Genomic DNA, 22016 nt, shown 5'->3' with positions numbered 1-22016 from the left:
AAGTGTTCCCTGGCACACAAGAATGCACACCCATGACTTCTGTTGACTCCCATCAAAAGCAACACAGGCCCATGGAAGAATAATAAGGTTAACTGTTTTCTGACTGGACCAAAGAATTTACAGAAACCACGATCAGCCAACTCAGCTCTGTAAATGTGTGATTTCAGGTATCGACGGATCCTCATCCTCTGGGCAAGTTTCAATACCCACTATTTTTTATTTTTTCTGTTTCTCAACTTTGAGGCCCACATCAAATGACATCGGATGTGATGATCTTATACCAGTTTAGTGTTTCGATTGTGATTTGCCAGAAATGCACAGATACAGAGATCTTTGCTGCATCCATTCTGACCAAAAATGCACCGGTATACAGCCTGGTGCTGTTGTTTTATTTTTAAAGTACACAGCAGATGTAAAGCAAGCAAGCAAACACAAAACAAAAAAAGTATTTTAGTTTAAGAAGCCATTTCCTTAAAGGGTCACAGAATCAGAAGAAGAAAAATATAATAACTACAGCCAACAAAACTTGCAGTTTTATTTAGCAGTTTCCTGGTGGGAACAAGCTGCCTTGAGTTTATTTTGACAGGGCTCTATCTCTGTCACTCAGCCACCTTCACAGGGCCATCTGGCTTCTGTCTGTCCCTCTCCCTTCTCCAATGTCACAACCCCGCCTAAGGATCTCTGGCCACCAGACTTCTGGGGTTGAGAGACATTTCCCAGCCCTCACCCCACAGGTCCAAGTTGGCTTCATTGGCATTGACCTGACCTTCCTGCCTTTTCTTCCTAAAGGATGCCAGAAGCAGAAGAAGGTTAGACCTGAGTTTTCTTTTCACCTCTTTGTCTTGGGTGCCGCCGAGGAAATTCGAATCTGCCATTGTCCTGTCCTGCCTGCGCTTCAGTGATAAACAAGGAATGTGTCTGTCATCCTTGGAGCAAACTTTTTTTTTCTTTTAACATTTATCACTGTGAACTGAAGACCGAAGGAGTGAAGGAGTAAAGGTTAGAGATTAAAAGCCATACACATTTTCTAAATTATTAACCTGATGGGACATTTTTTTTTCTTTTTATAAAATTGCTATCAAAGGCACTCAAGATGCTAACCGCTTCAGTTTTCATACGATGCCGTTTTAATGTCCATATTAAAAATTCAAGTAAATATTTGGAGTTTATTAAGACTTTATGGGAAAACAAGAACGTGGACTTGACATGTTCAAATGTGGTCCAGCACATTTGTAATGATGTGTTTGATCTCAAATCACTTCGCGCTGTCACAAGTATCGAATTACTGTACATTTCTGTTCCCAGTCATACGCAATAGTGTTTAAAGCGACTCACAAAGTTAAAAGACAAAAATGAGAGCCTCTATGGTTAATGGCTTGAACTATTGGGTAACAGACTTACAATTAAATATTGCTTTACCTGGTGGTCTTTAACGCCTTTGATTGGCTTTAGAGTTTTGAGTCAAGTAGTAGCAGAAGGTTATAATGGGCAGGCGGAGGTGGAGGCGGGGCGGGGCGGGGGCGGGGCAACGGGACAGGGGGCGGGGTGGGGGCGGGGCAACGGGACAGGGGGCGGGGTGGGGGCGGGGCGGAGGACAGAGGGCGGGGCCGGGGCGGAGGTAGAGCCATCAGTTGCTCAAGGATCGCTTGCCTTACAGACTAATAACCCTTCCCAAATAACAAGAAATATCACTACTCACCACAATTATGGAAACTAATAATAATGTGCCTATGTTATCCATGACCTAATTTATGAGGCTTTTCCTCTAGTACGCGGCCATCCATACACATACAATAACGCCCTTTGAGTAAAGAGTGATCTGCTCGTGTTAATAATAATTACCTTCACAATTGCCTTTTTCTTTTGAAAGTGTCATTTCTCAAAGTGAAAATGAAACGAATCTGATTTCGAACAATGTACGTGTGAAATCGTAAGTTGAGTAAGTAATTTGTTTAAATGTGCCTTTGGTTTGCTGGTTGGGGGTGAGTTTTAGAGACAGGCATGACTGAACGGCTAGGTATTACTGAGTAGCACCGTCCCGATGAAACGTGATCTGAACGACATCCAGAGACACTTCCCTTCTCTCTATATTTAGGAACACATGTGTGCCCTGGTTCACTGGGGACAGTTATAGCAAAGGCCATGGAGGATCTGCGGTTAGAGTGCCCGAGATGTGCTGTTAGAGACCGTCCTTGGACTCGGCTATTTCTGTTTAGAGAATAAGAGAGTTTGGGTGGAATTGAATGGGAATTCCAAGGGAGTGGAGGAGTATCCGCGAGTACTTACTTACTTAAATTAATACTTAATTAAGGCGCCTGGAGGCCCTGACTGCTTCTCTTCACTGCAGGTCCTAGTGTGTTCCTGAAAACAAGTATGAGGCCTGCAGGCTCGCCATCATGAAATGAAATACACCTCTTGCCAGCAATACACATAATCCATGCGCTGTCCCTCAGAGCCATTTCTTATAGTTCCTACTACTCCAGTTCATTTTTAAAAAAGATTTACTTATGTATTTATTATATGTAAGTACACTGTAGCTGCTCTCAGACACCAGAAGAGGGCATCACAACTCACCACAGATGGCTGTGAGCCACCACGTGGCTGCTGGGATTCGAACTCAAGACTGGAAGAGCAGACAGTGCTCTTAACCGCTGAGCCGTCTCTCCAGCCCCTCCAGTCCGTTTTAATAAAGCCCTATCAGAACTGCAGACTAAGCTCTGCCTTCTGAAAAATACCGGTATTATTCTAACACTGCAGGGGACTCCTGTGTCATCCTAGCACTGTGTTGACACGTTAGGAAGAAGGCAGAAATGGAAGAAAGGGACTCATCAGTTTATACTTGGATGACTGTCTTTTTACTTCAGGCTGGAAACCCAAAAACTAACATTGAGTCAAATGTGTTAGCACCAAGTAGTCCCCCCCTCAAAGTGCATAATGTCAGTTATAAGATGAATATCCTTGAGAGCTATGATGTAAACATAGCACGTTATATACCCATAGCTTATTAGAATAGTAGATCTCATCATACAGAATGGTGATTATCCAGGTGAGTTTTTCTGATCTTTGTCCCCTCTCTCATTCCCCTCCCAAGTCTGTTGGTCCCTCTAATCCCTGACACCCAGACTCATCCATTTTCTAGTTTTATAAAGTTTGATTTAGTTTTGTGACATGCTTAGTTTAACCAGGGACATCCGTGTGGCGGCCGGATTAGAACTATCCACTTAAGCCTCACAGGGTCATCACGCTGGAAACCTTTAAAAATTACAAACAACAGTAAGACTGGAACCTAAGCCAGACGGTACAAGTGACAGTCTGCCTGCTTTACATTCTTATTATTACCTGTCTAGCCAAGCGACTCCTAGGTTGTTCTTTAGGGCAAAGGGGAAAAGGAACTTCTTTCTTGTGTGAATAAATTTGTTTCATCAAGACTTGAGAAGGTTAAACAGCTTATTTTTTTCAGAACTATTAGCCTACAACAGAGACTCTGTAAGAGGAGGGACATATATAATTCAGGTACAAGGCTTTTTGACTTCTTTTCTCTGCTAATTACATCTTATGTCTGAGGAACTGTTAGGGCACTAACACACTCTTTTGCCCGTCTCATCCCTTAACTGGGACCACAATATTTTAATTATTGCAGCAGCAAAGAATGATGTGACATTTGGAAAAGCCGGCCTTTATTTTTATTTCAAAATCATTTATGTCACATGTTGCTCCTTACACATGATTTTTAGGATTATTCCCAGCAATGAGAATGGGGTTAGAGATGAAGGAAGGCCAAGAAGAGGCTCATTCGGGAAAAATCGATGTGTGTGAAACATTAACTCTTCTCCGAAAAATGACATATCTCAATTTATCTAAAATTTTATTTTATTCTAATATGGCTTCAGAAATTTAGTATTTAATTTTTAGCATGTTGTGAGTAGAGCTGTCTTTCTCTGATATATCTGAAATCAAAGATTTTGGTATATTGAAAGCTACCCTTTGTATGCTGATTTTGACTTAGTTGTTTTTTGGAGCTTTTACCTGGTCTAATGATTTTAGGTTGTTTTTCTTCTCTCTGTATGTGGTGTCTCAGCATTATAAACGCTGAAAGGTTCGAGATATGTTTCTATGACTAAACTGTGGTGGGGCTGCAGGAAAGAGAGTCTACTAAAAATTTCTAACAAGCAATTAGTATGTAAGCACCAGTATGTCTTCTCAAAAGCTCATGAAATAAGCATAAACTAGACACTGGGAGCTCGGGGAAAGGAAGGGCCTCCACATCAGGAACCAGAGGCCTAGAGACTGTCTTCCCAGCCTGGAGTCTCCCATTAATATGAAGTGTTTTTGTTGGGCTTGGGAGTCAGATGAGCTCTGATTTCTATTTAATTTTATGATCTTGAATGCTGTTTTGCAAAGTTTCACCTCCTCAGCCTCCCCTAATTTTACAACTTGAGACTTTGCTAAAATGTTTATTTAGTTTTTACCCTGTCCTCTCCTTTTATATGAATTATATTTTAAACGAGAGACCAATAATTTCTTAAGCAAGATGTATTGCGGTTCCTTTCATGGCCCTTTCATGGTGTCTGGACACCTGAATGAGACACATCTGCTTGTGTAAAATGTCCACTCACCTCCTAAGTGTGTATCTGTTAGTTACCATGTGCGGCACACAAGACAGCAGCACGTTCTCATGGTTTGACGCGTACACGTTTAAACCAAAGAACACTGAAGTTCAGAGATGATGATAGATAGGTCAGTGCCTGCCACGAACTTGCAGACCTGAGTTCTGGTCCAGCGCCTGCATACAAGGTGTCAGGGTGAAAGGCATCTGCCGTCCTGGTGCTGTGAAGGAGAAGACATGCTGGGCATACCATGACAGGGACTGCCCGGGATGGAGACATCTCAGAAGCCCGAGGCAGCTCCCTGTCAAAAACAGTTGTTCCCATTTCTCCTAACCTTAGCCCTGGAAAACAGCTGTATAGATTTTATTTGTGCATGGCAGCTTTTCAGTTGGCCTTGGTGTACATAATTATTCTATTATATCTGACATTCCTATTTCTTTCTCCTTCTGCTCTGGTGGATTCTGTGAAACTGGATGTTCCTTGATGTAGTGATTCTTAAACAATGGGATATTGAGGCACAGGGGCACAGCACAGCACAGTCCTAAAGCCCAGGTGCATTCTGGGTGTTCTCATCTTGGAAACAATGTGATAATTGCACAATGGTGGTTCCAAATTAATGCTTGACTTGCAAGGAATTCTTGAAGAAATTATTAGAAAATGAATTAGAGCTAACATTGGGATCCCAAGAAAGGAAAACGTTATTGAAGTTATGAAGTAAGTTTTGCACAACATTTGAGAGTGGTTCCTGGGTAAAAAAAAGTATAGAATGCATGAAATTATATACTAGTAAAACTAAGTTAAAACATTGGGACTCTTAGGAGAGTCATTGTGTGCAATGTGCAGGAACAGAAAGCTAGAGGAACTACTGAGTTAAGGGTTAACTTGATTTTTTCTGGCCACTGCCTGGCAGATTGGCCCATGTCATTTATTATTAGAGTGTCACAGGAAAATGCAAGTAGCTGACCTCAGAGCTCTGAAGTATAATAAGTTAAAAGTTAATGTTTAAACAATGGTAAGTTTGCTATTATTATTATTTTGGCCACAGGCCTGGGAATAGGGGAAGCTTGAAACTTTGGAGAACAATTGTAATTCTTAATTCTTAGTGGGATATAATTATTCTTTTGAATTTGATCTGACAATGATTATACAATGTCCTTTTTTTTACCTGCATTTGGAGAATCAATAAAAGACTGTGGCAAGAGAAAGTTGAAAAGAGAGGAGGGAGGGAGGGAGGAAGAGGGAAGAGGAGAGGGAGGAGAGTAACTTTAAACCTTGAAAAAGTGCCTGTCAGTTTTTACCCAAAAAGTAGTCTGTGTTCATTTATTATGAACCTTCCAGATATCCCTGCTCCCAGTTGAGAACTCTGATCCTGTGTCGAGGCTGGACCTAGACAGAGACAGGATGTAAAGAGATTCTTGGATCTTGCTGGATATCATGCAGGATCAGTGAGAGCTAAAGTCTTTAAAAATAAGTAAGGTGGACATTTATAAGAGGAAGGCCTTTGATGTTGACCTCTAGCCTACAAACTGACACACACACACACACACACAGATCACACAAAGACACAAGCACATACACACAAAGGCACACACACAGGCACACACAGACACAGACACACACACATCACACAAAGACACAAGCACATACACACAAAGGCACACACAAAGGCACACACACAGACACACACAGACAGACACACACACAGTGACAAACACACAAACACACACACACACACACACAAACACACACACTGAGTCTTAAAGGACATTTAGGAACCTTGTTGTATAGTGAAGCTCATGAAGAGTTTAGAAGCCAGCGCATCAAGAGGCAGAAGAAGGCACGAAAACACACTCTTAGGACTTTTGTTGGGCAGGGTCCCTCTTTCACAGCCCAAGTCTAGGCATCTAGAACTTCATCTTAATTTTTATAGTTGCATAATTAAATGGTTACATCCCACCTTCACTCCAGAACGCTAACAATTACCAATGAGCACAATTAGTAAAGTGAAAGCATTATTTCATAAATGTATTATTGACTGTAATGGCTATTCCTGGTTGTCAACTTGACTCTATCCGGAATGAATCACAATCCAGAATTGGAGGGCTCACCTCTAATCCAGATCTTGAGGCTGCAAGACACAGGTTTGTAACCTGGATCTTGGCGTGGAGATCTTGAGGCACAGTGTCCATGAAAAGCTTAGGCCCAGGCAAGGTAAGTTCATGCTTTTAACTCCAGGAGACTGAGGCAGGCAGATCTCTGGGTTCAAGGTCCACCTGGGACAACAGTTCCAGATCCAGGCGTGGTGGTTCACACCTCTAATCTGTGCCACACCAGGGTGTGAACAATGTAAGAGGAACCTCCAGCTTCACCAAGTCCTTTATGCTTCTTAATTCAACTAATTTCCAAATAGGACTTTTACAATATAGGAAAAAATAAGCTAGGTGTCTTTCGCCAAATTCACAATGTATTCCATAGCAAAGTTAATTTTTTTTAAAAATAAGAACCCAGTGAATAACTGAGTTAATTTGTGGGGTTTTTTTCCCCATAATTAACTGAGCTTCCAGAAGATAAAGAACTTTTTATAGACTTTTCAATTCCATAGTATCATGTACATTTAAAGCTCATTCTTAAGTTAATTTTCTCTTTGACTACAAGTGTCTACTGAGTTGTCAAACAAGAGTCAGGCAGAGACTACGTAAACAGTGAAAGCAGAAAGACTACTCATGTACTTATGAGAATATTCATGGTTTATTTTGCATAAGAGCAAATTGCTAATGGCAAATAATTTGAAAACACACATATAACTATTACAAGTGGGGACATAGCAATACAGAGATTTCATGAGCGCTACCTTAAAAACAACCATAACAAAGAGATATTTAAGATCTTCCCAACTGAACTTTGGAAGAACTAAGAAAAACAAAATTGAAGTCGAGAAAACATCTTAAAAGATAGCAAAGTGTTTTTCCATGCTCTAGTATCATATACAAATAAAACAGTTGAAAAATGCCTTTAATAGGTATTAACTGGAGATCCTAAAGAAGGAAGATTGAAAATAACAAGCAAGAATTGGGACCTACATCAAGGAAATAGTCCTCAAGTAAAATAGAACTTTCACTTGTTTGCAATATCATCAGAGATTTACAAAAGCGATTTATAAATTAGTCAAAAATAATACGGTTAAGTTTGTAATGTCCTTCCTCTTTACTCCTCCCCACCCCCAACAAAGCAATGGCAGCTCTCTGCGGCTGGGTTAAATTAGTAAGATGTAACCACGCTAAAACTCACTTCAGCCCTAGAGGCATGGGGAGAGACATGTAAGCAGCACAGAGTACATCTGGTAGAGTAAATGAGGAGAATTGTAGGCAGTTTCCTATCACATGGAGCTTTACCTGGTCCTCTCTAAACAGCCCAAAGAGAGGACAAGACCACTCAGCAGAAGCAAGCCAGGAGGGCTCATATGGGTCCAACAAGGGCAGCATCCCTAGCAGCCTCCTGTGAAAGATGGAATGCAAACCACCAGGAGGAATAGCTTGGTGTGAAAGAGGGGAGCACCTAAGAGCTGGCAAAGATGTAACCATGCCCTGTCAGAACGCATTTGCCTTTCCAGGACGTGCGTGTGGTTCATATTTCTAGTCGTCTGAATCACTCGTCTAAGTAATTCCAGGCTGTGCTCCATTCTGCATCCTTCCTAACTCTTCCCAGTGACAAGAAGCAGCTTTTCTTGGTTTGCTTTCTCCATAGTTTCCCTAAAAGTCACTTTGCCAGCTCCTCCAGAGCCAACACAAACAGCTGTGCTTTTAAGACAGATGCAAATTCCACTTCATTTTCTCCCTCCCCTCCTCTGGTGTTGAGCTGCTGTGAATGTTCCTGTCATACCTCTCGGTCAGCAAGATTTCACCATAATCATGAGCACCTCTCTCCAGCCCAGCCTCATCCTAGGCTGTGACAATGCACTGGCTCCTTTATTACCTCATTTCTCCAGCTCCATGTTAAAAATGTATGTGACGTCACACACTCCCGTATCATATGAGGTCACGGGATCGAGGCTTCTTTAGTTATTTACTGCTATTAGCTATGACTGAACGTCAAGTGGACTCTGAGTTCCGGTTACTTTGAAACAGACTTTCTCCCCCACACCATCTACATGATGTTGAGATATTCTGGGCCAGACTCTTTTATACTGTACTGATTATATTTCATCACAAACAAATCAGTCAGAACATGTAAACACACACACACACACACACACACACTCCCCAAACAAAAAAACAACCAACAGAATCCTCCATTAGTTAATTAAGATTATCATTGACTTCTGTTGCCACCTGCTGGTCAAAACACTGTATGGTTTATGAATGAACTGGCAAAAGGAGGAGGCGGGGTTGGGGGTGTTTCAACTGTATTTGCATTACAGGGTTACATTGTAGCAGTGAAGGCGCAAGTTGTTTAAATACGAAGACTCCTAAGACTGTTTCTTTCTTCACTATAAGTTACACATTCTTTTATTTACTATTTTGTACTGCAATCAGGCCCCAAAGCTATGGTCACTATGAAATTTTGAGGGGGGTGTGATTACACCACTTACCCAGGCTTTCAAGTAATTAACACAGATGTTCTCCATGGCCCTGTCAGATCCTAAAGCCGGCATTAAATGTTAAAGCCATTGTTTTGTTACCCATTGTACTGCTCTTTAAATGACGTGGCCAGTGCTATTAGTAAACCTATGTTTTTGTTATTCTTTCTTTTTTTCCCAGCAGAAAATTTCCAAGAAGTAGGATTGACTAACGTGGAAGGTGGGAGAGGCCAGTTTCATCAAAGCCATCTGACGGTTGAAGGTTTTACATTTGTCCACAAGGTGCTCTGGTCAAATGCTTCTGGCTTTGAAACTGTCCAGGAAACAGGACTCTCAGTCCTTAGTTCTGATGAGAATGCTAGGCTGATTCCATGACAGGCTTCAAATTGGCAGTTAAGGAGACTAGTTTCTGCTTCTAAGAACTGGGCAATTCCAAGCAAGTCTGGGCCTCAGAAGCTGCCCCGGAATCTGGCCCAAGGCAAGGACAATGGTTCAGCAGCTGTTTCCAGTCTCTACATCCCAGGAATGGATGTTTCTAGAGATGGAGTAAGATATGGGTCACCTGCCCCGGAATGCCCTAACGTGCTTTAAAGCAGACCCGTGAGCTCACTTGGTTGTCTATCTTGGTAATGGGAGACCCAGCATGCTGGACTTCTGCAGAATAGAACACTGTGCTTACATACCATTTGAGTCTGGGATATCGTTCTTCGGTGAGCCATGTACCCTTACACTGACTGTTCTCTTTGGCTGCAACATCCTTTAGCTGGTTCTGTGGAACAATTCTTTACTAAGCCTCACATCTGCACGTAAATATCACCTTCTCAGAGACCGTACACTGCTCATTCCCCTTGAAAATGGTCACACTGGACAATTTTACTTATTACTTTTGTTGAGCCTGTTTCTGAACAAATAGTGCGAGAGAAAATCTCCAAGTGTCTGGGGTTTGGCTAACTTAATCTACTTTAATAACTCAAACAGAGCTAGGTAGGTTGTGGGGAGGTGTGTAAACCGGTTTGGCACTGTTAAGACTCTTGATACACACTATGGATGATAAGAGAGTTTTGTCAAAGGGGGGGGAACTGTCCCCTTGGGCAAATGACCTCACCATTACCTGGGCACCAAGACGATCTCTTTCCACTGTTTTTCCTAATTTTTTTCCTCCACTGAGTCAGAGAATCAGAACCCTGGATTTCATTAACCACCTAATTTTGTTAAGATGGAAACACACACACATACACACACAGTCCCCAGTCACTGAGAAACAGAACCACAGGCCCCAACTCTGGCTGGAGATTAGAGGGCCTGAAGTGTGAAGTGTGAATTCTGTAAGAGGTGGTAGGCTCAAGAGTTTGGCTGTACTTCTCCTGCCTCTCTCTGGCACATACACATTTTCCTAACAGTCTTTCCCAGGCCGTTCACTTCTCTGGGTCGGTCATACAGTGCATGTCTACCACCTGGGAACCGAGAACATTCTATTCTTACAACATTAGTTAAAACATTTCTAGATCCCCTTCTGATATCACAGATACCATTGGATGTGTCCCTTTATAGTTAATTCTACTGTCTCAAGCTTAGAATACCGCTAGCAAGCTTTCTTTCACAGTGTGCCTCTCTACAGAGGGTTGGTTCAAAAACCTACTTATTTTTGTACCACAGGGAAGCGGTCGATTTGTAGTACCTCATATCCTGGATCAGCCAAGTCTGTCTACTCTCGATGTCTTTAGCAAATACTGCCTAGCAGACTCTTGAATCAAAGTCACAAAGAACACATGCATCTTTTATAAAGCCATGATTCCACATTCTAGAACACACTCAACAATGACAGATGTTCTTAGGATCTGGGGGGGGACAGAGCATAGAGACTATGACCTCATAAACTCCCATTGGAACAAAGACTATGACTTCATAACCGTTCATTCATCAGTCTCCTCGGGAGCCAACGGATGCATTAGAGGGTTAATTCCACTTTACAGTCCTCCACTTATGAATATGTATTCACACATACGGGAGAGCATTTTTTTTTTTTTTATGGTGCTCAGGCCTGCTTCCACCCTCGTTTCAATAAGCTGAGGAGGTGCGGATAAAACATCAATCAAAGGCTGAGCAAAATCAAAGTCCCTGCAGTTTTTCGCAGAGCAGCGTTTTTTCTTAACCTTTGAGCCCAGAGGTCAGTCTCTGTTAGGTCAAAACCCCACGTAGAGCCGCGTGTATGAGCTGCGCAGGCGCAAACATTTCCCTCCTAGGTGGGCGGGGCAGTGGTTTCTTAGGTGACACAGAGCAGCATCTGCGCTCGATTGAGCGGGCCTGGGAAGGGTTCCCAGAGGGCCGTGCGTGAGGCTCTGGCCGCTGTCATGGCGGGCTTGCTGAAGAAGGTGAGCGTCTGGAGGTCACCGTGGTGCTGTGGATGGGGCGGTGAGCAGTCGCGTCTCCCTCATCCGTGGGCGGAGACGCCAAGAGGACGGGTTGGGGGAGTGTTGTGCTGCCCTAGCAGGGGGCGACAGGGTTCGTAAGTCGTGTCGGGAGGGCCGGCTCCTCAGCGGGCACGGGCAGGGCGGCCCCGGGATGGGCGGGTTGGTCTTCCCCGCGCGCGGTTACGCGTGGCATTACGGTAAAGCTGCACGGTCGTGTTTTGTTTCTGGACAGACTACTGGCCTGGTGGGATTGGCCGTGTGCGACACTCCACACGAGGTAAGAACGGCTCCTTGTCTTTGCTCCCCGGGGAAGGCTTGCGAGGCTAACGGGACTAGGGCCTACAGCTGCAGCCGCGAGGGCAGCCTTGAGCTTCGCCGATCCCGGGTCGTCTTTTTCGGGGCTGCCCCCTCCAAATCCGCATTCCCATTTTCCATCCTTTCCCTGCCGAAAACATTTCTGCCTTGGATTTCACACACTGGCTGACCTTGTCATCGAAACAGCTGGCCTCCTTCAGTATCCATTGTGGACGAACAAACAAACCTAAACAAACAAAAACCCTGTAATTTAGCCCCCGCCCCCACTTTTTCCAGCAATTGCACCATTTCTGTCCTTTCTACAAACATAACTCGAAAGCGTTGTCAGTGGCCACCTTCTCCTTACACGTCAGCCAGACCTGGCCCAAACTGTTCTCTTTTCCAGTGTTACCTCCAGAGATGCTAGTCAGTTCACATTTCTCATAATGGTACCAAGAGTGGTATCAAAAACATTATTTATTACATTCATTTGTGTACGTTCTAGTGTTTGTAGAGCAGAAAACAACTTTGCGAAGTTGGTCTTCTTTCACCATGTGGATCCTGGGCATGTAATTCAGGTCACCAGGCTGCTGGCAAGGCCTTTAGCCTCTGTGTCCTCTGGCTGACCCAAGAGCAGCATTTTTGACACTCTTGTTAATCTGCATTAAGTACTTTGTTTATGCGTGTCAGTGCTTCTCAGTTTCTTGGTTTGGGGTTTTTGTTTGTTTTGTTTATTGTTTTTTTCCCCCCTATTCCTTTGCCTTTTTCAGTTGTTCCTCCATTTTCCTGCTTTGCTGTAACATTGAAGACCCAGCTCCTAGACAGTTTTTAAGTTTAGGTTTGCTCTCATGGGGTACAGACAACAGATATCTTTTATATTTCCATATCAAGTACTGAGGTCCTCTTTTATAGTCCTGTGTGTGTGTGTGTGTGTGTGTGCGCGTGCGCGCACTCGCGCACATACTCTTAGTGAGCATCTTCACTTATATGTCAGGGAAGTAGCTAGGGTTAGCATAGTCTGCTGAGAAGTCTCATTTGGGAGGGTCCTGGACTCCTTGTGTTGTGTTACCTCACCACTCACTTGTCACTTAAGGGATCCTCTGGTTCTGTCCCTAGATTATCCAGACTCTACACATCTCACCGCCTCCTTTGCTAGTGCCATTTTCTCTGCTGCTGCCCTCACCCCGGGTAATCACATCTCTTTGGTAACTGCTGTCCCCTGCTTTCTTTTAGCTGACTTGCAAGTGCTAAAACATCTTGGGTATGCGAATCTTTCTTTAAAACCCTCCAGTGGCTTTTTATTTTAGGGGTTCTCCAGATGACTGTAACAGACCACACTCCACTGCTGTATCTTGTCCTGGGCTTCACAGAGACTTCGTGCATTCAGTGCTGGAACTCTGACTAGTACATAGTATGTAGCTAGTGGCTACTGGATGGCTTTCTTGCATTCTTTATGAACAGATTTGTAGAGAACAGAGAACTTAGTTTTCTATTTTTTGATATTCTTCCTCTATGGGTTGTATTTCTCTGAATTGTGTCCCCCAGCTCTGAGTTGGGATGTTCTCAATATCAAACCTCCTACTTCCATATTTACTCCTATAGTGGATTGTGCAGAATTTCTCTGTAACAGTCTCCAGTTTACCCTCTTCAGTTTTCTGTCAGACACCACTGCAGCCTAAGTCCTTGTTCATGTTTAAATCACTGCAGCAGCTTTATTCCTGGCTTTCCTGATCTGTATCTGTTGTTCCTTTAACTCATGGCCACCAGGTGCATTTTCCTCCCACACAGACCTTGTCCTTACTTTTAGTTTCCCACACAAAAAGACCCAAGTGATCTGACTTGGGATATAAAACTGTCAGAGTAACCTTTCCTTGTGCCGTCTCTTGTCACTGCTTGCTTTGTACAGTGGTTTCTAGTGAGGTGCTGTCCAAGTAAATATGAGCACAAAATGTATAAGCTGAGATGCCAATTTTACATTTAATAGAAATAATTTTTTTTTAAATACAAAAAACTAAAAGTGGTGCATACTTGTAACCCTGGCACTTGGGGGCCCAAGAAAAGAAACTCAGGTCTCAGCTTCTTCCCTGCTCCATCTTACCCTGGCCTGCCTAAGTTGGTTCTCTGCTTTATGATGTTAATCATCTTTCCCTCTTCTGTTTCTTTACCACATATCCCCATGTATGCACTCATATATGTTGTGGGATCCGACTCCAGTCTGCTTGTGATCACTGAGACACTCAGGTGTGGGGTGAGTGTGCTCCTGCTAGAGAGGACAGCTCTGGCTCACTTCTGTGGCGTAATGATGAGTACTCTCTGTACTCTGAGAGGGTCCCAGTTCGCATGATAAATTAGACTTTGGTTCTTTTTACAGTGCTGTGCTGCTCATTCCAACTCTCCCCTGAATTTCTCCAAGACTAGATGCATTCTTTCTTATCCCAAATGATGAGAAGAAATTTCAGTTTATTAGATATTTGTGTGTGTGCGTATTTTGCCTGCATGTGTGTATATGCCCCACTTGTGTGCCTGGTGCCAGTGAAGAAGGTGTCACATCTTAGTCAGGGTGTCTACTCCTGCACAAACATCATGACCAAGAAGCAAGTTGGGGAGGAAAGGGTTTATTCAGCTTACACTGTCACATCGCTGTTCATCACCACAGGAAGTCAGGACTGGAACTCAACAGGTCAGGAAGCAGGAGTCGATGCAGAGGCCATGGAGGGATGTTACTTACTGGCTTGCTTCCCCTGGCTTGCTCAGCCTGCTTTCTTATAGAACCCAGGTCTATCAGTCCAGGGATGACTCCACCCACAATGGGCTGGGCCAGGGATGGCTCCACCCACAATGGGCTGGGCCCTCCCCCCTTGATCATCAATTGAGAAAATGCCTTACAGCTGGATCTCATGGAGGCATTTCCTCAAGGGAGGCTCCTTTCTCTGTGATAACTCCAGCTTGTGTCAAGTTCACACAAAACCAGCCAGCACACATGTCCCTTAGGACTGGGGCTACAGACATTGTAGGCTGCCGTGTGGATGCTGGGAATAGAGTCGATGTCCTCTAGAAGGGCAGCCAATGCTCTTAACCACTGAGCCATCTCTCCAGTCACCCCGCCCCCCATCTTTTTCAAAAACCTCAAAATTTAGATAGAAACTTACTAAAATATTATATTAAAAATGAATATATGCATTATATTCATAAATTTGAGAGTAAGAATTAAAATGGTGCCAAAATTAGGAGTTTAAATCAGATCACATTCTTTCAAATTTCTTAAAATCAAATTTCAACTTGCCAAGTTTATATTCCCAGAAACACTTAAATGCTGTGTGGGTGTGGAGCTATGTCACTCAGACCTTCAGAAGCAAAGGTGGGATCTCAAGAGTCAGCTCTAGCTAGGCCAGTCCTGTCCATAGTTCTAGGTTCAGTCATGACCCTGCCTCAGTGAATAAGGAGGAAAGAGATGGGAGCAGATTACCAACATCAAGCCAGGCTACACACACACACACACACACACACACACACACACACACACAGGCACACAGGCACACACACACACACAGGCACACACACACACACACACAGGCACACACACAGGCGTACACCATACAGACATGCATGTTTACATATACAAACATGAATACATATACATGAGTGCTGCATACACGTGTTATCCAAAGTCTCTAGTTATGGACACCCATAAGAACAAGTTACATACTCACTCCCTCATTCCCAGAGGGAAGAACAGGGCACAGTAATAACCAAATAGTGGAACACTAAACCCAACAGTATAAAAGGCTCGGTGTCTGACATCTGGGATGCACTCATGATGTTCTGGGCTCCTGAGAGCCTGGAGCAGACTCATTTCTTCGGCTCTGCGATCCACAGTGCAGACAGCTTCTCTGGTACGCTCAGGCTTCTCCGTCTACACCTGCTGCTGCCCTTGGTGCTCTGCCTGTGGTCCTGGCATCTCTGATGTATTCTGTAGAACTTGTAGTATTTATATCCTAAAGATGAGGAATTCTGCTTTTAATAAAAGATTTGATTTCCAAAAAAAAAAAAAAAAAGCCATTAGCTAGAAGTTAATTTAATTTGGCTTTTTATTATATTTTTGATATATGCACACATAACTTTTATATGTTATCACATATAGCAAGAATGTCCATGTTTGTATATCACTTTTTCTTAGGTTGTAAAGAGGGAGATTGAGTATAAATAGGAATATTAGTAAATCACTGTTTAGAATCATGACTCCTTTTTTAGTTTTTCCTGTAAAATACTTAGATGTGTTCTGTCTAAACTTTGGTGGTATTTCACCGGAATGTGCATGGTTTGTTTTTGCAGAGGCTAACGATATTGTATACGAAGATTCTTGATCTTCTGAAGCACTTTCCTAAACATGCAGCCTATAGAAAATACACAGAACAGATCACCAATGAGAAGCTGGATATGGTCAAAGCGGTAAGTAGCTAGGTCGGTCTGTTTCTGTAGGGTTTATTTATACATCCGGTGTGGCACGTAAGGAGTAATCCATTTGCTTATTTCTCTGTTGCACTGTCCTTCCTTTCTGCTGTGCCGTTTCTCCTTTGCACTCAGCACACGTGGATCTGACGGACTGCTGTGTGTTAAGTGCCGTTAGAGGAAGAAGACTGGTCCGTTGCAGGTGCTTTGTGCCACGTTTCTCGTCTAGTTTCAGTGATTGTCTGCCTCTTACTGAATCATCCGCGGCCTGTCATCACAGTAGAGAACAAAGCACAGGAGAATTGGGTGATGGTGGTGCTTCACAAAGTTGTACTTTGTCCTGGGCCTGATGGTGCTTCTAGGGAGGCTGAGGCAGGAGGACCACAAATTTAGTCCACCTTGGGGTACAGAGGTGAAGCCAGCCTGTGCTCCGTTTCGAAATAAAAGGCTAGGGGTGTGGCTCAGTGGTGGAACTCACAGCGTGGTGAGCCCTGGGTCCTGCTAATACGATCAAACAACTTTGTTGTATAGGAAGAGGGCCACGTCTGGTCTTCAAAGCTGCCCAAAGCTACACTGAACAGTGCCAATGCTGACACTGAATACTCTGTCCCCAGAAGTCTCTTGTCAAGGCTGTAATATATAGTATTACTTTATTTAAAAGTAAATCATCAATGTGAATAATTAGAGTTAAATTCAGGAGGGAGGGGCCCTAATCCCACCCGGATTAGCTTGTGTATAACACATGAAATAGGCACTAGTTGTCCAGTGTCGGCCCCAGTGCCCAGCATGTAAAGGATGTAAGAGCACATAGCAAGGTACCAGCTGTGGCTTGAGGGGAGAATGTTCATTAGACCCTTCAGACTTCTACTCTCTCCAACTATTCACACACACACACACACACACACACGTGTGTGTTTAATGGTACTTGAGACTGCACCTAGGCCCTCACACAAGAAAGGCAAGCACACCATCTGTATCCCAACCCCTCCTTTTACTATCTGTTTTGACACAAAAACAAACTTTGACTAAAGTGTTAAGGATGAACTTGAACTTTCTCTGTATACGACTCAGGCATGTCTAAAGCTTGCAATCCTCCTGCCTCAGTAGCCGGAACAGGTGAGATTACACATCTGTAGTGCCAGGCTCAGCTGAAATTTCTAATGGTTAATCCCGTCAGTCTGTGTGTTTTGTGGCCAACCACACGGACCTTTTACAGCTTTAAATCCAGCGTGTGTTGGGAAGACAGAGGTGACGCTGCACAGAACTGTGTCGAACTGTGGCTGCGTTTTCATCCCACAGTTACGTTGCAGACTTTGAAGAGTCAAAAACTGTTCACCCAGGCACAAGTGACAACAGAATGTGAATTATTATTAGGTCACCAAAAGGCCAGTCAGTTGGTTAAATAGCAGCTTGAGTCTTAGCTTGCAAGTCGGGAAGAGAGTTAGGATAATGTTCGCTTGATTTGCTTACAGGAAATGAGCTGCTGGTTCCCTCCCAGATAAGAATGTCCCCGCTGTTTATCCGTGAGCCTGTCCCACTACCTTGGGTTCTTCCTCAGCTTTTCCTTTGGTGACCCTTATTCATGTATCCTGTGTGTTCTCTTTTGTCCCTCTCCCCCTTTATCGCTGTTTCTGTAGTCTGAGATACTTAGTCTGGATGCGCTCACAGGCCACTGCATTGTCCCTTCACATAGGAACCCAAGACCTTTGCTGTCACTTCAGCTGCTTTTAAATTATCTGTTTGTAGTGTTTCATTGCGGTGATAGAATGTATTCTCAGGATGTAAATCTTCACTCTTTTTCCTGTTGAAGAGTAGTCTTGTGGTTTTCTACACCGTGTTTCTTTCTGAGGTGGGTTTCTGAAAGGCGGCTTACCTGAGGGAGTTGAGGGTTGAGTTGTGGTGGGAGCTACAGTCTTTCAGTTAATTGTGACTTGGTCTGTAAGGTCTGCTAAGGTCTAGCTTGTGTCTATCTTCGTAATCCACCATCATTTCCTCTTAGACCTTACGCTTCAGCAGATTGAAGCTGACAGTTCTGTGTATTCCACGAAGCTCAGTTTTTGTGGTTTATTTCTTTCTTGAATGGCCTTAACCTTGTCTGACCTTCTTATTCAACATCCTGAGGGTGTAGTTTAGCACGTGAACATTACCTCATGTGTGGAAGGGCTTGGCTCTGCTTCCCATTCCACCAGGAGTGAAAAGTTACCTTTACTGCTCTTTTTGTTTCATTTTTGGAACAAAAGTACCCTGATAATGACTGTCTTATTTACACATATATGTATAAATGACAGTGTATGGATTTCAAAAACTTCAGCCTATTAGAAAAAATTTCCTTTACATATTAACTGTTTTCTTGAACTGTGGAATAATGTACATTTAAAATATGAAGAAATCATTAAGTATAGGGCTTGGTGGATTTTCAGAATTGACATATTCTAATTAATACCAGACAAAAAGTGACATTTCTACATCACCAAAACACTACTTCCAAAGTTACTACCTTCCTAATGATGACTACTGTTTTGATTTTTTGTATTTCTAACTTTAGGAATGGAGTAATTGTCATATATTCATTCATTTTTTTTTTCTATTTAATGCTATATTAGAAGTAGTCGTCTGGGTTGTTGCATTTAGTTAAATACGTCCTTATCATTGTTGTATAGTATTCTATTTTATCTCAGTGCCATAACTGACAGTTTATGTCAATTAATGGTGGTGATTTAGGAAATTTCTAGTGTTGAGTTGTGATTTGTGGCTTCTGTAATGTTTTTATATTATTTATTTATTCTTCATTATTTGGTATATACCCAGAGGTGGTTTTTTTTTTTTTTTTTGGTCATTAATAGCATTTATTAATTCTTTTACAGGAAGTATAGAAAATATTTACAAAAATATTTAAAGATCTATTTTAGATGAAGTTATATATCATGTCTTACTTTTGCTAAGAATGTCAATATTTAATATTAAGACAAAAGTAATGAAATGGCAGAGAAGTGAAATGGATTTCTATCACATTTAGATAGAACATTTAAGACCATAGTGAGAGAAAAATTACTTTTAAGGGCTTTTATAAATGGTTTTTTAACATGTAGGATATTAAAATATTCAGATATGCCCCTGTGTTTAACTCTCTCTTTTCTCCTTGAAACTGTAGGAACCAGATGTTAAAAAGCTAGAAGTCTTGCTTCAGGGTGGTGAAGTAGAGGAGGTGATTCTGCAGGTAAAGGGCTTTGAACATTTGGTGCTTGGGTGGCACAGGTCTTGACTTGCAGCCTGTGGCTAAGTGAGACCGTGGGTGAAATTTGAAAGCCATGGATGTGTCTTTTAAGACTTTCAAGTGTCAAAGAGTTTGTGAACACTAATTCCTGCAGACTTCAGTCTCAACTCAGAGGTGACCTTTCCTAGTAGTGACTGAAACTGTGTCATAGTCAGTATTTGATGGTGGACTTAGGAATCCTGACTGTGAAGCTCTGAGTTCCAGCAGTTAACTCCCAGGCATTACTCTGAAAATGCCTCTTGAATAATTAATCAGATGATCTTATTTTTTTAATTTCCTTTTATTAACAGGCAGAGAAAGAACTGAGTCTGGCAAGAAAGATGCTGCAGTGGAAGCCATGGGAGCCGCTGGTGGAAGAGCCTCCTGCTGACCAGTGGAAGTGGCCGATATGACCACGGTGTCTGATGGTGGATGGGAACTAAATGTGCATTAAACATTTTGTGATGCTCAAATGTGCTCCTGTTGCTGCCTTTTTTAATCAGAAGTGCTGTGTGTGTTATATTTCGGGGACGTTTAGAGAACGACATTGGTGGCTTGCTGTTCGTCATTTCTGATACCACACAGTGAGCTTGCTCTGCCTCTGTCCTTCGTTGACTTTCTGTGGTAGTTTTGGCGTCTTTGACAGATGTAGCTCTGCAGACGGGAAAGTGATCTTCAGCCTCGGTGTCTCCTGCCCTTGCTTTGCACATCTGCACTTAAGGCTGTCTATTCCAGTCCCTTTTGGAGTGAAAGTGGCTTTTACCTTGGATTACCATGGATACATTCAGTTTGGGATGAGTGTGAGTGGGTGTGTAATGATGTCATAAAGGTGACAGGCATACACTAGGACTGTCCTGAGCAAACAGCGTGTGATACCCCACCGGGTTATGTCAGGCTGCCACTCGCTGGAGGCCACAGCTGTTGAGTGTGAGGCCAGTGAGAGGCAGTTTCACTGTGCCCTTGACTCCTCGCCTTCCACTCGCATTTGAAGGATAGAAGAAAAGGCTTGTCTTGATGTGTCTCCCTTCCCTAAAGATCAGCAGAGTGCTAAGTCTGGGCGTTTCTTCAAAAGGGCACAGCTCGTGTAAAGGCTACTGTTAGCTTCTTGGAAGTGTACAAGTTATGCCCCTGTATACACATGTGCTAGGCATTCCTGACAGATGCTAAATTGCTAAACACCACACATTTTTGTTTACATTAAAGTTTTCCATAGAAACTTGGATAATGAGATCCTAAATTGTACACTTGGATTGAAGTTAGCAGGTGGAGAATACAGAGATGTAGATGGAAGTCTCTCTTGAGGCAGTCAACTAAAACTAGGGAAGGAGCACAAACAGGCTGAGCCGGAGGTGTGCGGTGTGCACGTGTGGGCGCTCAGTACTCGAGACGGAACCTAGGCCCTCACACAAGTGAGGCAAGCATGCTTACATGTGGGTATACATGTATGTGCAGAGCCATAGGGCAAAGTGAAGTGTGTTCTTCCCCAAGCACTAGTCACTTTTATTTTACTGGTTTGTTATCTCATTGACCTAGGAAGGTTCTCCTGCATTGGAATTACATGTGTCCCCAACCCTGTTTTGTAAGCATGGCTTCTAGAAGTCAAATTTATGGTTCTTGTATAAATCAAGCATTCTACAGATTGCTCTCTCCAGGTTCCTGGTACGAATTTCATATTTTTTTCATATCACATGTACAAGAAGAGAAAGAGCTCCTAAGAGGTCTTCCCGGGACACAGTGAGCTGCTACTACCAGAATGTACTGTGAGCGTGGCGGTGTGGAATGGGAACTCAGCAGATCACATGAGTAAAGACGAAGTCTGTCTTAAATGTGCCGTACAATCCCTAAGTGTGTGCTCTATGCTGTTAGTTTTCAAAGCAATCTTAAAATGTTGCATAGCTAAGTGTAATCAGTTAATTTCTGTATATGACTGGAAATTGCAAGATATGTTTCAGAGTATCACAATTCTCAGTTTTTGTGTGGACCTTGTAGCTTTCTTAGAGATAAACACACCACCGAGTTACAGAATATCACATCTTACTCATTTTTTCTGAGCATGGGCTCCTTTTCTTCCCGTGAGACAGGCCTGCAAATCTCTGCAATTGGAAGTTTTCCACAGCTCATTTGTAAACAAGCCCAGCCTAAGTTGATACAAGGCTGCTTGTATCTATATCCCACTTCAATCAGAAAATGTGGTTTTGGCCCAGAACTGTCAATGTATTTGATTGAGGATTGAAGATATATTAATACAAACTATGTGTCCACATTACCTTTCAAAATTCAGTGAAATCTTGAATATCAGACATCTGACATACTTCAAAAATTTCAGGAAAGTAAGGTTAGACCTTCACAAGTTCATAAATGATGCAAATTTAATCAGGTAATTTCCAAACACTTTTCAGGTCTTTAGTATTAATTATCATTCTAAT

General features: G+C 42.8%; 1 protein-coding gene across 9 annotated transcripts; it reads left to right on the top strand.

Annotated features, from left to right (window-relative positions):
- The first annotated feature begins 705 nt into the window (after positions 1-705).
- On the top strand, positions 706-20063 carry NDUFA5 (NADH:ubiquinone oxidoreductase subunit A5). 9 transcript variants are annotated; one of them, XM_080936391.1, is made up of 7 exons: positions 706-999; positions 1871-1916; positions 9365-9729; positions 11827-11871; positions 16221-16337; positions 19489-19554; positions 19902-20063. In XM_080936391.1, exons 3-7 carry the CDS (start codon positions 9709-9711, stop codon positions 20001-20003), a joined length of 351 nt encoding a protein of 116 aa, XP_080792517.1. In that variant the 5' UTR covers positions 706-999; positions 1871-1916; positions 9365-9708; the 3' UTR covers positions 20004-20063. The 9 variants fall into 9 exon arrangements, with proteins under 9 accessions (XP_080792517.1, XP_080792516.1, XP_080792515.1 ...); XM_080936390.1 differs by having other exon boundaries at positions 1871-1939; positions 9368-9729; XM_080936389.1 differs by having other exon boundaries at positions 1871-1939.
- The last annotated feature ends 1953 nt before the right edge of the window (positions 20064-22016 follow it).

Source organism: Micromys minutus, assembly GCF_963924665.1.
Source record: "Micromys minutus genome assembly, chromosome: 23".
Taxonomy (NCBI): Eukaryota; Metazoa; Chordata; class Mammalia; order Rodentia; family Muridae; genus Micromys; species Micromys minutus.
This window is presented reverse-complemented; position numbering and strand designations above follow the sequence as displayed.

What these genes read in the sequence shown, in the direction of transcription:
- NDUFA5 (XM_080936387.1), top strand. Translation starts at nt 11,746, where the DNA reads ATGGGCGGGTTGGTCTTCCCCGCGCGCGGTTACGCGTGGCATTACGGT. An exon ending in AGCTGGATATGGTCAAAGCG is followed by an intron (nt 16,338 to 19,488) that starts GTAAGTAGCTAG and finishes TTGAAACTGTAG; the next exon opens with GAACCAGATGTTAAAAAGCT. An exon ending in TAGAGGAGGTGATTCTGCAG is followed by an intron (nt 19,555 to 19,901) that starts GTAAAGGGCTTT and finishes TTTTATTAACAG; the next exon opens with GCAGAGAAAGAACTGAGTCT.